General features: G+C 33.2%; 2 protein-coding genes across 2 annotated transcripts; one reads left to right on the top strand and one right to left on the bottom strand.

Annotated features, from left to right (window-relative positions):
• Nucleotides 1-475: 475 nt before the first annotated feature.
• LOC113853083 (kinetochore protein SPC25 homolog) lies at nt 476-7,542 on the top strand. The gene is made up of 8 exons (XM_027483535.1): nt 476-742; nt 839-904; nt 1,006-1,134; nt 2,738-2,851; nt 2,930-3,019; nt 3,107-3,229; nt 5,355-5,590; nt 7,171-7,542. The coding sequence occupies exons 1-8, from the start codon at nt 619-621 to the stop codon at nt 7,180-7,182; spliced, it is 894 nt and encodes a 297-aa protein (XP_027339336.1). The 5' UTR covers nt 476-618; the 3' UTR covers nt 7,183-7,542.
• Nucleotides 7,543-7,781: 239 nt separating this feature from the next.
• LOC113849103 (short-chain dehydrogenase TIC 32, chloroplastic-like) lies at nt 7,782-11,916 on the bottom strand. Its single transcript, XM_027478730.1, has 8 exons — nt 11,731-11,916; nt 10,568-10,799; nt 10,148-10,227; nt 8,931-9,084; nt 8,752-8,830; nt 8,558-8,645; nt 8,416-8,462; nt 7,782-8,140 (listed from the first exon to the last, which is right to left on the bottom strand). The coding sequence occupies exons 1-8, from the start codon at nt 11,858-11,860 to the stop codon at nt 7,958-7,960; spliced, it is 993 nt and encodes a 330-aa protein (XP_027334531.1). The 5' UTR covers nt 11,861-11,916; the 3' UTR covers nt 7,782-7,957.
• Nucleotides 11,917-12,909: the final 993 nt, after the last annotated feature.

Genomic DNA, 12,909 nt, shown 5'->3' with positions numbered 1-12,909 from the left:
TTAAAAAAAATCTATCTTAATTAAGTTTCTCAATTTTAATTTACCATGAAACTACTGAAAATTTGTTAGAATTTGAATTTATTAATGTTTTTAATTCTTTTGTCTTTTTCAATTTTCTCTCTATTTAATCTTGTCAATTAATTGTGTTTAGATAATTAAGTTACAAATATTTAGTGTTTAATAGCAGTATGTGTAAATACAATATGACATCTGCACGCCTAAGCAGAATCCACTCTCTCCTTTGTTGCTGTTGCACGCTCCTTTTCCTCTTTCTTTTTAATTTTAATTTTGTTTCTCTCTCTGCGCGCGTCCACTGCTCCTGAGGCTTTGTCTTCCATTTCTAGTTAATGAGGTATTTTTATTCAAAACGCTTAATTGAATGACGTTTTGGGCCTTTTGGCCCATTCCACGGCATCTTTTTTAACAATTGAAGTAAGCTTTAAAAGAAAAGCAGTTAAAGTCAGCGTGTGGCGTGTGCTTACTAAAACAGTTCTCCCGCTCCAACAAAATCAAATTAAGAAATCATCAACATAACAAAGAACGAATGCCTGAAAGGCAAAACGAAACCTGCATTGAAAATCTGATTGTTTCTCCCTGCAAAGGCAAAACATAGCGAAGATGACTTCAATTTGCGACACAGATATTCCAGTTCTACTGCACAGCATGGACGCTTTCACCGCTTCCTACAGAGACTCCCTCCAATTAGTTAGAGCCAAAGCTCTCCAAACCGCTGAATCTCAAAGTCAATCTCTCCGCTTCGCTTAAACGCTCTTTGTTACCATTGAGTTAGGGTTTACAATTTTCGACACATATCTTAACTTCTCTCTTTCTTTCTCAGCTAAACTAGAAGAGGTTAAAGCTAAGCTAAGAGAGGCCGAAGATGAATTCGTGAAGGCACTCACAGGTACTCTTATATATCTCTCTTTCTCAATTCAAATTCATTTCGCTATTTATATATAGATATATATGTTTTTGGTTTGGCATTGCGTTTTACTTCTGGTGCAGTTAAGACTCGCGGAGAGGCCAAGCGAATGGCTTTGAACGATGCTATTGCTTCCGTGAAAGGCAGAGTTGAAGTTCTTAAGAAGAGTATTCTGAAGCAGGGAATCAAAATTGAAGAATGTGCCACGTTTGGTAACTACATGTTTCTCTGCAATGGCAATTATTAATAGCTATCTACCTTGAATTATTAGGGTTTACTTGTTTGTTGCAACTTCCATATCAGGTTTTACCTTTTTCGATTAAATATATTTTTAGTCCTTATATGTATTTTTAAAAATTTTGGTGTTAAATTTTGGTTTTGGTTCCTACACCGCAGACGAATTTTTCCTGGTTTTAAAACTATAGGGATTTAGTACTAAGTGTTTAAAGTATAGGGAGTAAAAATCAAAATTGAGAAAAACTACAGGGTTGGCTGGTTTGGCTCTCTCTCTTCTCTCTCTGGTCTCTATCTCTTTCTAGGATTTTCTCTTTTCCCTTTCTATTATCACAATGCCAGTGCGGTTGTGGTGGTTTCCAACAGGTTAGAGGCAGTAGTGGCAAACTGAAACCTTTCAATAGCTGCAATGAGGTTAATTGTTAGAGACATAGCGGCGAAGAATCAGGAAAGAAGGTGACTTGTTGAGGAGAGAGGAATGAAAATGACAAACAAGTCTTGGAGGAGATGATCTTCTTCGATGCAAAAGAGTTTCTTAGTGCTAGGTTGGCCTGAGGAAGAAGATGATGGTGAATGACAATGGTAGTTTTCAGCGAGGTGATTTTTAGCAATGATAGTGTTAAGGAAGAATAAAGAAGAAGAATGATGGTAGATGAAAGGTTTTAAGAATTTTGAGGGAAAAAATGCTTGAAGCTAACAATATTAAGGACTATAATAAAAACATATAACATACCGTATACAATGTCATTTTTGTCACACAATCAATTATATATATCACTTAACGTAACTTGTCAACATTCTGTTATTGTGTGTTGATGGAGTGTAGTTCGAGGATTAAAGTGATTGACAGAGATAAAAGTTAAGGACTAATAGGGAGATTTTAAAACCTTAGAGATTAAAATATTCAATGCTAACAATCTTAGGGACTAAATTGAGTGTTTAGTCATATTTTTAGCATGAAAGACTGGAAGAGAATGCTATAGGTGATTAATGTTGCATAATTAGTCTAATTAATCCCTGACTGAACTAACCAAACTTAAATGGCTCTCTAACTATGGTAATAGTTTGTGAGTTGTATAATTTATTATGCCTGATATGCACAGATATATATAAGGTACTAAGGTGTCCATAATCACATGTTTTTCAAAAGATTGAAATAAAACTTGGTCCAGATAACTGGAGTCTGATAAAGATTGTGTTTACTCAAGGTTAAGACTTCGTGAATCAAATAAATTGTATTGGTTGGGATTGTTGAGACATTAAGATGCCCATCGACCATCTTGGTCCAGTTTTGGCACTGAAATTACATTTTAAGTAGCTATTTCAACATGTAATTCAAGTTTAGTTTCCTTCCTTAAAAAGCAAAGAAAGAGCTTTAAGGGGAGGGATTAATGTGGTCTGAACATTCAATCTGTATATCAACTTTTGCACTTGTTTTTATGAGGGCATATTTAGACTTTTGTTTTTGGCTCCTTTTCACTTCCTCTGTCTGCATTTTTGTACTTATAAATTTTGCATTATTAGAAATGCTATGAACTATTCTCAGCTCCTCTCCCCTCTTCTTTTTTCTTCTTTAAAAAGTTTTGGCAGCATCTAAAGAGAAATCAAATGAAAACATTGAATATAAAGATGAAATTCAGGGGGCCATATCTTGGTACAATAGGATCCTCGGTTTTCATGTTGAAGGTGGACATGGTAAATGAAATTAATATTTTTTGTTTAAGGATTGTCCTTTTCAAATTTGATATCCTTACACAATCTTCTGATTGTCAGGGATAAAATTCACCTTCAAGAATATTAATGTGGACAACCCAAATGAGGAGTACTTTTTTACCATCCGCCATGAAGATGACACATACACACGTGACCATCCTATATGAATTTTTTTTAATGATCTTAAAGTAGATTGCTTTACTTCATGAAATCAGAATTTAGTAATTTATATTGCAGTGTTAAATTGTGAACCCCTTCTCAAAGACACTGAAGAGTTGATCCATGAATTAAACAAGACAAATGGGCTATTTAAATTTGTCAGAACAATGAGGAACAAGTTCCAAGAATCAGTGATGCAAGGTATTACTGAGGCTCTATTAAATGATTTCATTCATGAGATGGGGGAGTGAACTGGCCCTTTGTCCAGTTCGGTTATTATCTGGAGCCATGACTACTGAAAATCAGGAATGAACCACTTGGATTTGTTGGGTTGGACTCCCAACTATGTGTCCAAAAAGTCCAAATTTTCAAGCTCATCTTTTTCACTTAATTGAGGGGAGTGAGAAGTCAGAAGAGTGGGTGAAAGAAGTCTAAATTGGAGTGTTTTTCCTTTAGCCTGGGGGTGGGTATTCTTCGCAGAGACATCAAAAGAGAGAAGGGAAGTGAGAGAAGAAAAAAAGCTTCAGACCAGCTACTTCATTCCTATGATATTCGATTCGATCACCGTTGGATCAGGCTGAAAATTTTACAGCAGGTTCATAACACGGTGCTCTTCGTTCTGACTGTTCGGATTATCATTTGGAGATATTGTCTTTGCACAGAAGCTCTATTTTGGTGACTCTGCACAGAACAGCCGTAGAGAAATCGTTATTTCTCCTTATTCAACCGTTGGATTGAGCTGAAACTTTGACAGTAGTTCCCAGACGTATAGTTCTTCGTTCTGACCGCTAGGATCGTCGATTGGAGGTTTTGGCTGAGAGAAATCGTGTCTGAACAGCAGTCCTGTTTTGTGAGATTTTCTCTCTTTGGTTCTTCACTGTAGGCTTTATTGCTTTGTTGTATTAGCTGGTTGTTTGCACAAATTTGTGCAGTATTTTGAGTACCAAGAGAGAAGTTTGAGTACTGTTGTGAGATCGCCGGATTGGCAGTCACCTCCACATAGTTGTGAGGGGGGAGAATAAAATCTCAAAATACTGCACAAATTCGTGCAAACAACCAGCTAATATAACAAAGTAATAAAGCCTACAATGAAGAACCAAAGAGAGAAAATCTCACAAAATAGGACTGCTGTTCAGACACGATTTCTCTCAGCCAAAACTTCCAATCGACGATCCCAGCGGTCAGAACGAAAAACTATACGTCTGGAAACTGTTGTCAAAGTTTCAGCTCAATCCAACGGTTGAATAAGGAGAAATAACGATTTCTCTGCGGCTGTTCTGTGTAGAGTCACCAAAATAGAGCTTCTATGTGAAGACAATATCTCCAAATGATAATCCGAACAGTCAGAACGAAGAGCACCGTGTTACGAACCTGCTGTAAAATTTTCAGCCTGATCCAACGGTGATCGAATCGGATATCGTAGGAATGAAGTAGCTGGTCTGGAGCTTTTTTTTCTTATCTCACTTCCCTTCTCTCTTTTGATGTCTCTGCAAAGAATACTCACCCCCAAGCTGCAGGAAAAATACTCCAATTTAGACTTCTTTTACCCACTCTTCTGACTTCTCACTCCTCTCAATTAAGTGAAAAAGATAAGTTTAAAAATTTGGACTTTTTAGACACATAGTTAGGAGTCCAACCCAATAGGATTTTGTAGAACTGGTAAATCATTTCCAATTCAAAAGGTTCATCCAAGTTGAAGTTGGTGGTGTTGCACAGTTGCGGCCCATTTCAGGGGAAAGGGTCCTGCATGGATTCTATTCATGGCTTACAAGTTGTGGCTAGTGGCTACCACTAAGCCTAGTTGCATTGCACCTATGGTAGTATACCATATATAATAGAAAAAAGTTAATTTACTTTATCATTAGCTTTGAAAACTGCAAAACACTTGTTCTTTCCGGAAAGTAGTTAGAAAAAAATTATATACTTTTAACTTATTTACATGATAACCTCATTTTTAAAATTTATATTTAATCGGTTTCACATGTTTTCTACCGAAACATTAATTAAAAACATATTAAAAGGTAAATATTCTGTTTATATAATTTAACATCAATAATTTCAAATATATTGTTATAATGAGGTTTTTTTTCTTTTAATTAATCAAATGAATGTTTGATATATTTATAATGGAATTATTCCACCATATTTTTAATAATTTTTTTTATAACTTTCATGTTTCTTTATCATTGATTATTTTCAATATTTTTTTTTCTTATAAAAATATACTTGAACCTGGATTTTTTCTGACTGAGCTTATATCCCTTTGGTTTGATGACCCGTCTTGAAACATTTACGAAAACGGGGCTTATAAATTTCTACCAAACAGGAAGCTTATCTATGATGACGAAAGAACATCAAGAATCTGCTTTTATCTCTGCATCTGCTCCATCTTTTTCAATATCAACCATTAGAAGTTATTCTCCAACCAAGGGAAATGAGCATCTAGGTGGACTCGCTAAAGGTAATACACATCTCACGAAACAACACAGTCCAAGAAAGGTAAAATCAGCAATTGTATCTCCCGGCTCTGCATCATCTGTTCGTCAATCTCCTCGTTTGAAGGTATGGATCAAATTGGTCTTATATTTATTGAATTTCATTTTCTGTTTCTGCACTAAGTGTTACTACCATATCAGGATTCTCCTTGTGAGAATTTTTGTTCGTTTACTGTTATTTTCAACATGAATGTTTGATTATGAAGTTTCTTTAAAGCCTTTTTCTAAATCTTGGTATGACTTGGCAATGTAAGCTGAGAGAAAGATGGTTATGGTTAATATCATTGCTTGACTTGGGTCTTTTGCTTCCATTAAAGTATAAGCCTACTATGTGGTTGAAGGAGTGGATAGTGACATAGAATGTTATAACCTGCAACAGCTAATTGTCAGCTTCTAGGGAAATTGATTTTATGTTGTTTGAAATCTTGAACACAACTAATTAAATCATTAAGAATGTTAGAAACACACTACGAATGGCAAGGATTTTATAGTAGTGGCTGAATTATATATTGATATTGTCTAATGTTTATTTATAAATAAATTGATGTATGTAAGTAATCAGTTGCTTTGGTCCCGAGTTTGTGCTAGGAATGGATTTTATCCTGCAACTTACAACATTGTGTAAAGAGGGAATTATGATAAACTTAATTGTCTTGTTTTTGTGTTCTGGCTTGACATATATATGAAAAAAAAATAAAAATACTAAGGAGGGTATTTGCCAACTTTAAGAAACAGCATAATTCAGTACAATGGGGCTGGTGTACTTTATTGAAATCTTATGTGTTTTGTAGTCACTGAAAAATTGAAAATTAGTTTATATATGATTTGTTTCAAGTCTAAACTGGTTCAGAAGAAATCCAATAGAATGTTGGTTTTAAACTAACTAATTGATGATTGAATTAAAAGTTTCCTTCTTTCTCTCCTCTTTTCTTTTTATTTGGTCTGAAATTTAAATAAAGGCATACCAAAATTTAAAACAATGTTTAACCTTAAACATGATAAAAAACCAAAGTTAGCTAAACAATATATTGTGAACTTTTCTCAAATTTTTACATATTTATTAACCAGTTTTCTGTGTTGCTGAAACACTTGCTAGATGTTGATGACTTGATGTTCGCTGTTTAGGACAAGGAAAATTTTAACTCCTTTGTTATCTAGCTTGGCTTTCCTTCTTTTTAATCGACATTGGATTGTCCATTACCTGATCTATTGTGCCACCTATATGCATGTTCGTTTTATGATCTATTTATTCTAGATCATTGATACAAATATTGTTCTGGAAATATGATTTTGAAGGAAGACTTGAGGAACATACTTGATAATATTTATGTTCATTGTGTCCTTAATGCTACTCATCCTTTTGGATTTTTGCTATATGGATAATAGATTGAAAAGATTTTTGCTTCATGGACAATTTGTTTGATGTTTGGTCCTTGATGGATTCTTTTGTCCCATGCTCAGTGCATCAGATGCGGCGAATCACCAATGACCATCATTAATCTGTTTCCTTGCATAATTGAATAGTGTAAAAACTTTAATGGCAGAATTTCTAGATAATGAAATCATGAAAATTATATATGATTTGCATTTGTATAGTATGTAAAGTGTCTGTAAGATCAGTTATGCTGAGGTCTAAATATACGGCAGGCCAGAAAATGAATTGGAGTAGGGGATGCTGGACACCTCATTTTGGTGAGACGTGCTGATTACCTGAAATATTCGTGTTGGCTTTACTCATGACTCATTGCTAACAAAATGACACGCAAGTCAAGACATATCTAGATTCTGGATGTCTGTACCTGTATATAATAGATCAGAAGATCTCTCCATTTTTTAGTATGGCCCATTTGATATATTTATGTGCGTATTTTGTCATGTATTGTTGCTAAACTGGTAAAGTTCTTCAATACACTAGTCATTATGGTGCTGATATCTTGTTTTGGCATTGTAAATGAAATATTGTTTTGGGAAAAGGATCTGTATGATCCTTTTATTTATTTATTTATTTTCGATTCCCTTATCTTCTGCATTTCAACCTTCTGGATGAAGTCTGTCTCTCTGGTCCATTTTTAAATGGAGTCTGGAGTTCAGGAAATATAATATAATATACACGTGTATGGTTTGGTTCCTTATATATAGTCCTGATCACCGTGAAGTAATTTATTGCTGTGAAAGTAGCCTTGGCTCTAAAATTTGTTTTATATAGTATTTCAGCTGTCGCTTTATTATCGCAGAAGATTGTATGCTTTATGCTCTCTTATTTGTACATTTAATCAAAATGGAGCTACACAGGGAAGGGGTTACTAACAGGAAAGCCCCATGTTTATGATGTCGTTTTCGGTTGCTTTTCAAGACTCACCTCTTGAGTTAGCCTGCAGCTTAACGTATATGAATAACATAATATACATGTCTAGACTACTGTGTCTAGAATGCTTCAAAGTGTTGCTTGACGCAGTCGTTTGTGGAGCAAGGCATGGGTGTTGTTCCATAGCTTTTGCGCTTCCGATTCATCATTTGCTAGGCTTGAGCAGTTACTTTCATTACAATCTGCAAAGTATTTCCCACTTACCCCTTCTGTTTTTGGGCTCAGAGCAACATAACACGTAGTTGATGCACCCTGCGTACATGCATTGACACGATTACCCCCACTCATTATGGGAAAATATTGCTTTACTAGTTCACCAGAATTCTACATAGCACGTTATTTAATTGATATCCAAAATAAAGTAATTTTACTTTGCCTAATTGTTGTGGTTCGCCATTGATATCTACATCTACGATTCTACACCAATCCCGCATTCAAAATCACTGCAACATGGCAGGGTTCGATACCCTTGTAGCCATGGAATATACTCATTAAGTGTATTGAACCGAATGCATTTGTTTACAAACCTGTGATGTCGATTTGAGTAACTTCGATGCGATGAAAAATAAGGAATCTGCGTGTAAAGGTTATGAATTCTCAGTAGTTTCAAACTTTCATCAAATGAAAATATTATACGAATTATTAAACTTCTGAAACTTAGGTACTTACCCGTTATTAAGCCCTTATGAGCTCTAATTATTCCCGTCTTCACAATGCCTGGATGTACTGCATTGATAGTTACTCTTGCATTCCTTGCCTGTAATTATATTCCAATTTCATGAATAATTTAATGGGACATACAAAAGTTTTGCTTACAGTAGCATGATGATCACTATTCACAAAGCTGAAAAGTACATTCTAACCTTTAGCTGTCTGGCTATTTCCTTGGCATGCAAAATATTGGCCAATTTTGACTGAGCATAAGCGCGTGTGCCATTATATCTATTATTTTTATCAGAAAGAGAAATAAAATATGGTCAGTATCCAAAATTGAGTGTAATTGCAATTGTTCGTAAATTTACAGAGAAGAAAGTAGTTGTACTTTTTTCCTTTGAGTATGTCGTTGAAACGAAAACCATCTCTCTTCACCCAGCTATGAATCACAGAAGAAACGTTTATTATTCTTCCTTCAATACCTGTCTTCTCTGCCGTTTCTATCATTTTGTCTAGTAAGATTTCAGTTAACAAAAAGTGACCTACAATTCACAAAAAATATGTAACTTCAATAAATGTCTCTTTTACAATTTCAAATGTCTTCATTATTCCATGCTGTTATTCTAATTTTCTCGGATTACAACAATGACAATACAACGTAATTAGGGAAAAAAAAAAGGATTCAAATCTTCTTATCTCCTTTCTTGTTAAGTATAGGAAAATATAAAAGAAAATTATTGTCAAGTAAACGCTTTTGAAAAATCTTAGTCTATAAACTATTAAATATGTACACCTCAATTGTACTAATTTTTATCGTAAGTTTTCAATATAAAATAGGACTAAATGGAAACAGTAATTTTGATTCCCAAAAACAAAAGCAGTGCACTTTAGAAACGGGCCATTGAGGGCTTTGGACTTTGAGCCCATAAAGAATAGCGCATTCCTAGTGCTCAGTGTTTGTGGACCAAAATGAAGCCTAAAGTGATATACAAGCTTTCCCCATGTTGAAGTAGTGGACCCAAACGGAGCCTAAAAACATAGAAAATTGGGTATTTTATGTTTTTTGGTGGGGGGACCATAAACGAACTAAGTTACCTTTTTTAGATATGTGATGATGCAAACTTTTTATCAACTCGTTTTTATTTATTTATTTTAATTATTACCAAATAAGCGAATATTAAAGAAAAATCGACAAGGATCTATCTCTGGTGTTGATTACAGTTTTAGTTCCCCCCTAATGAGCACTTCGTTCAATATATCCAAGTTTTGGATACCTCAAACCTTTTTTATGTTAAAACTAAAATAAAACCAAACTATACAATTTTAAGTTTGTGAATATAAGAATTATGAGTAACATTATACCTTAATGTAAAAGAGACGAGAATTCAAAATTATTTTGGAATGATATTTTATAGATCATTCTATATATCCGATACTCTGAATTTGAAGATTTCTGGACACTGCCGTCTATTCTGAATGGTGGTCACCGACGACCTCAGAAAAAGAGTTGCGTGCAAAATATGCTGAATGAGTAGATTTCAAAGATTTAATAGTTATTTCAATCTTAATGCAAACCCTAAGAAAAGAACAAGAACTAGAAATTACCTAAATAATTTGTAGCAAATGTCATCTCAATTTTATCTTCAGAGAACTCCATGTTTTGAGAGAATATCCCTGCATTGTTTCTGTAAAATTAATTTACTCTACACATTAGTATATCATATAAAATATCACCGACTTTCTCATTTTTCTTTTACAATGATAATCATAAATTACCATCCAAATTTCTTTTTTAATGTGAATACAAAGGTACAAAATAAAAAATCATATATAATAAAATTTTATTAAAAACCACATGAGATATTACAAGTTTCAATAAATTGATAACATTAAAAATTTACTATAAAGTCCAATTCATTAATAATATTAAAATCCATATATAATAAATTTTTACTTATTTCAACACACATTAAAAAAAGATTAATATAAAATGAAAAGTTGAAATAATATGATTACAAAACTTACACGAGGATATTAAGGGGAAGTTCTAAAGCTAAGAACTCGGAACAAAATCTTTGTATAGAACCAAAAGAGCTAAGATCGATCTCCAACAAAATAACCTCTGCGTTTGGACTCTCCTTTTGTATGTTCTTTCTCACTTCCTTGGCTTTTTTCAAGTCCCTCGCAGCAATCACAACTCTCACTCCTCTCTTTGCTAACACCCTAGCTGTTTCAGCTCCAATACCAGAACTAGCCCCTTCAATTAAAAATTCAACAACAATAAATTTTTTATTAATTAAGCTAATCTCGCATGTATATCACGTGCCTAGTTAACAAAAATAATATATAGCATTCTTGAGATTATGTCACTCTTATATTAGGGTATATAAAATGGGGGCAGGGTATATTTTTTTGAGTGGGGAAAAGGAGATATGATCTAGATTGAGTTCATGGTGTGTGTAGTGTAGATGGGTGTTCGATCATGTCTCAACTCAATCAAAGAAGAGTGCACAAAAAGAGACAACCATATCATATGCTGCGGCTTAAAAGAACCACACCATCTTTTGTGGTACACTCATGGGAGAGAATTAACCAACAGGTTAAAAACTTAACCACCCACCTTCCCCAATGCTGCAAAATTAATCATCAAGAAATTAATAACCGTACAATTACTATAAATTTTGGCTAATAATTTTGTAGTAAGATTTGGATAAAGATTCAACTAAACTACATCCTCAATTTTTAATTGATGAATAAAAAGAGATGTTGTAATGAAATGCAAGTGAGATGTTCTACGTGTAAACAAGTAATCGTCCTTCAAGAATTTTCAAAACCAAGCAGCAAAACCATGTTTGTATGAAAATATGTTCGAAAACATGAATATAACCCATAACTTATGATTAATAAATACTAAATAAACACTGATCCATAAGTTTTTAAACGTAAATTCAAAAATATAAAATCCACACACGCATAGACACACACATCACTCAAACCAAGTCATCAAAGGCCACGACGAAGAAAGAACAAAAAGATAAAAATAATAAAAGCCAAACTTGGTTAGTATAGCAATTTTGGTCACAAAAAATAACAGAGGAAGTGGCGAAGGATCGACGATGATATGATTAAGCTTTTCATGGTTGGCATATATAGTAAGTAACATTTAGAGGCTGTGTTTTGAGACTTACCAGTGATGAGAGCTGTTAGAGCAGAAGGAAGAAAAGAAGAACAATCTTCAGTAACTTGCTCAGCTGTTGAATTTGAGCCAAAACCACTTGGGCCTGCAATTCCTGCTAAGTATCTTAGTGTTGGCTTCATGGGTTTATTTGCTTTGCTTCCTTTACAATATTGCAAGGACAAATAGCATTTCAGGGTGGGACTGAAACCACATGAAGCTATTTTATATACGGTTATATTTATATATTATTATAACAGTTACCGTATACCAAAGAGTAATTATTATTTAAATTTTACTATTTTAAAGTGTGGAAAAAGAATTTATCTAACATTCATTTAAAATAAATTTAAGTTTATAAGATACTTTAACTAAAATAAATAATAAGTATTTTAATGTATAGTTTATTCAAATGTTACATGTCAAATTTTAGATAAATTAAATATTCTATATGATATTTGTTTATATTTTCAAAAATATATTATACATTAAAATACCATTGTTTGATGAAATATTAAAATAATTTTTTAAATTTTGTAAATTTGATTTACTTATTAATAATTCTTAAATTAACAGTTGAATTAATAAAATTTGATATCTATAAATTAATTAAAACTTACTCTTAAAATAAGTAAATTCCCTCTCTCTCTCTCTCTCTCTCTCTCTCTCACACACACACACACACACACACATATATATATATATATATATCATAGTTTAAATATTTTTACTTCTAACAAAATTACTTCTCTTCTGAAAAAATTAACAATAAAAAAATTTCTTATAGTCTCTATTAATTAATCCTTGGACCAAGCAGCCACCTAATGAGTTGTTTCTGATAGACAATGTTTAGCGAAATCATTGGGCGAGACAACCATATGGGATGGTCCACAAACTATGTGATTAGAACCTACTAAAACGGTTTAGCATATCAATATTATCGCCCTTTATTTTTAACTTTTCCATTTTTTTTCTCATAATTAATGCTTGTCCTCGTTAAGTGGCTTCCATTTTCCCCTTATCTGAGGACACTGATTTGATATTTTCTAGGTAAATCTCCGAGAGCATAATTAATTATGCTTCTGTACTAAGAAAAAAGTGCATAATAATAATAATAATAATAATAATACTTAATTAAGGTAACCACAAATCATTATACGAAGATTACCACCGAAGTAAAACTAAACGCCCT

The sequence above is a fragment of the Abrus precatorius genome, unplaced genomic scaffold (genome assembly GCF_003935025.1).
Source record: "Abrus precatorius isolate BTA unplaced genomic scaffold, Abrus_2018 Scaffold10, whole genome shotgun sequence".
Lineage (NCBI taxonomy): Eukaryota > Viridiplantae > Streptophyta > Magnoliopsida > Fabales > Fabaceae > Abrus > Abrus precatorius.
Note: the sequence above shows the minus strand (reverse complement) of the source record. Positions and strands in the feature narration are given on the sequence as shown.

Excerpts from the sequence above, each read along its gene's own strand:
- LOC113849103 (XM_027478730.1), bottom strand. The coding sequence starts at position 11,860 with ATGAAGCCAACACTAAGATACTTAGCAGGAATTGCAGGCCCAAGTGGT. Across the intron at positions 8,646-8,751 it reads AAATAGCCAGACAGCTAAAG|GCAAGGAATGCAAGAGTAAC; the intron begins GTTAGAATGTAC and ends ATATAATTACAG. Across the intron at positions 8,141-8,415 it reads TACTCAAATCGACATCACAG|GGTGCATCAACTACGTGTTA; the intron begins GTTTGTAAACAA and ends GCATGTACGCAG.
- LOC113853083 (XM_027483535.1), top strand. The coding sequence starts at position 619 with ATGACTTCAATTTGCGACACAGATATTCCAGTTCTACTGCACAGCATG. Across the intron at positions 2,852-2,929 it reads TCATGTTGAAGGTGGACATG|GGATAAAATTCACCTTCAAG; the intron begins GTAAATGAAATT and ends TCTGATTGTCAG. Across the intron at positions 3,020-3,106 it reads TGAAGATGACACATACACAC|TGTTAAATTGTGAACCCCTT; the intron begins GTGACCATCCTA and ends TTTATATTGCAG.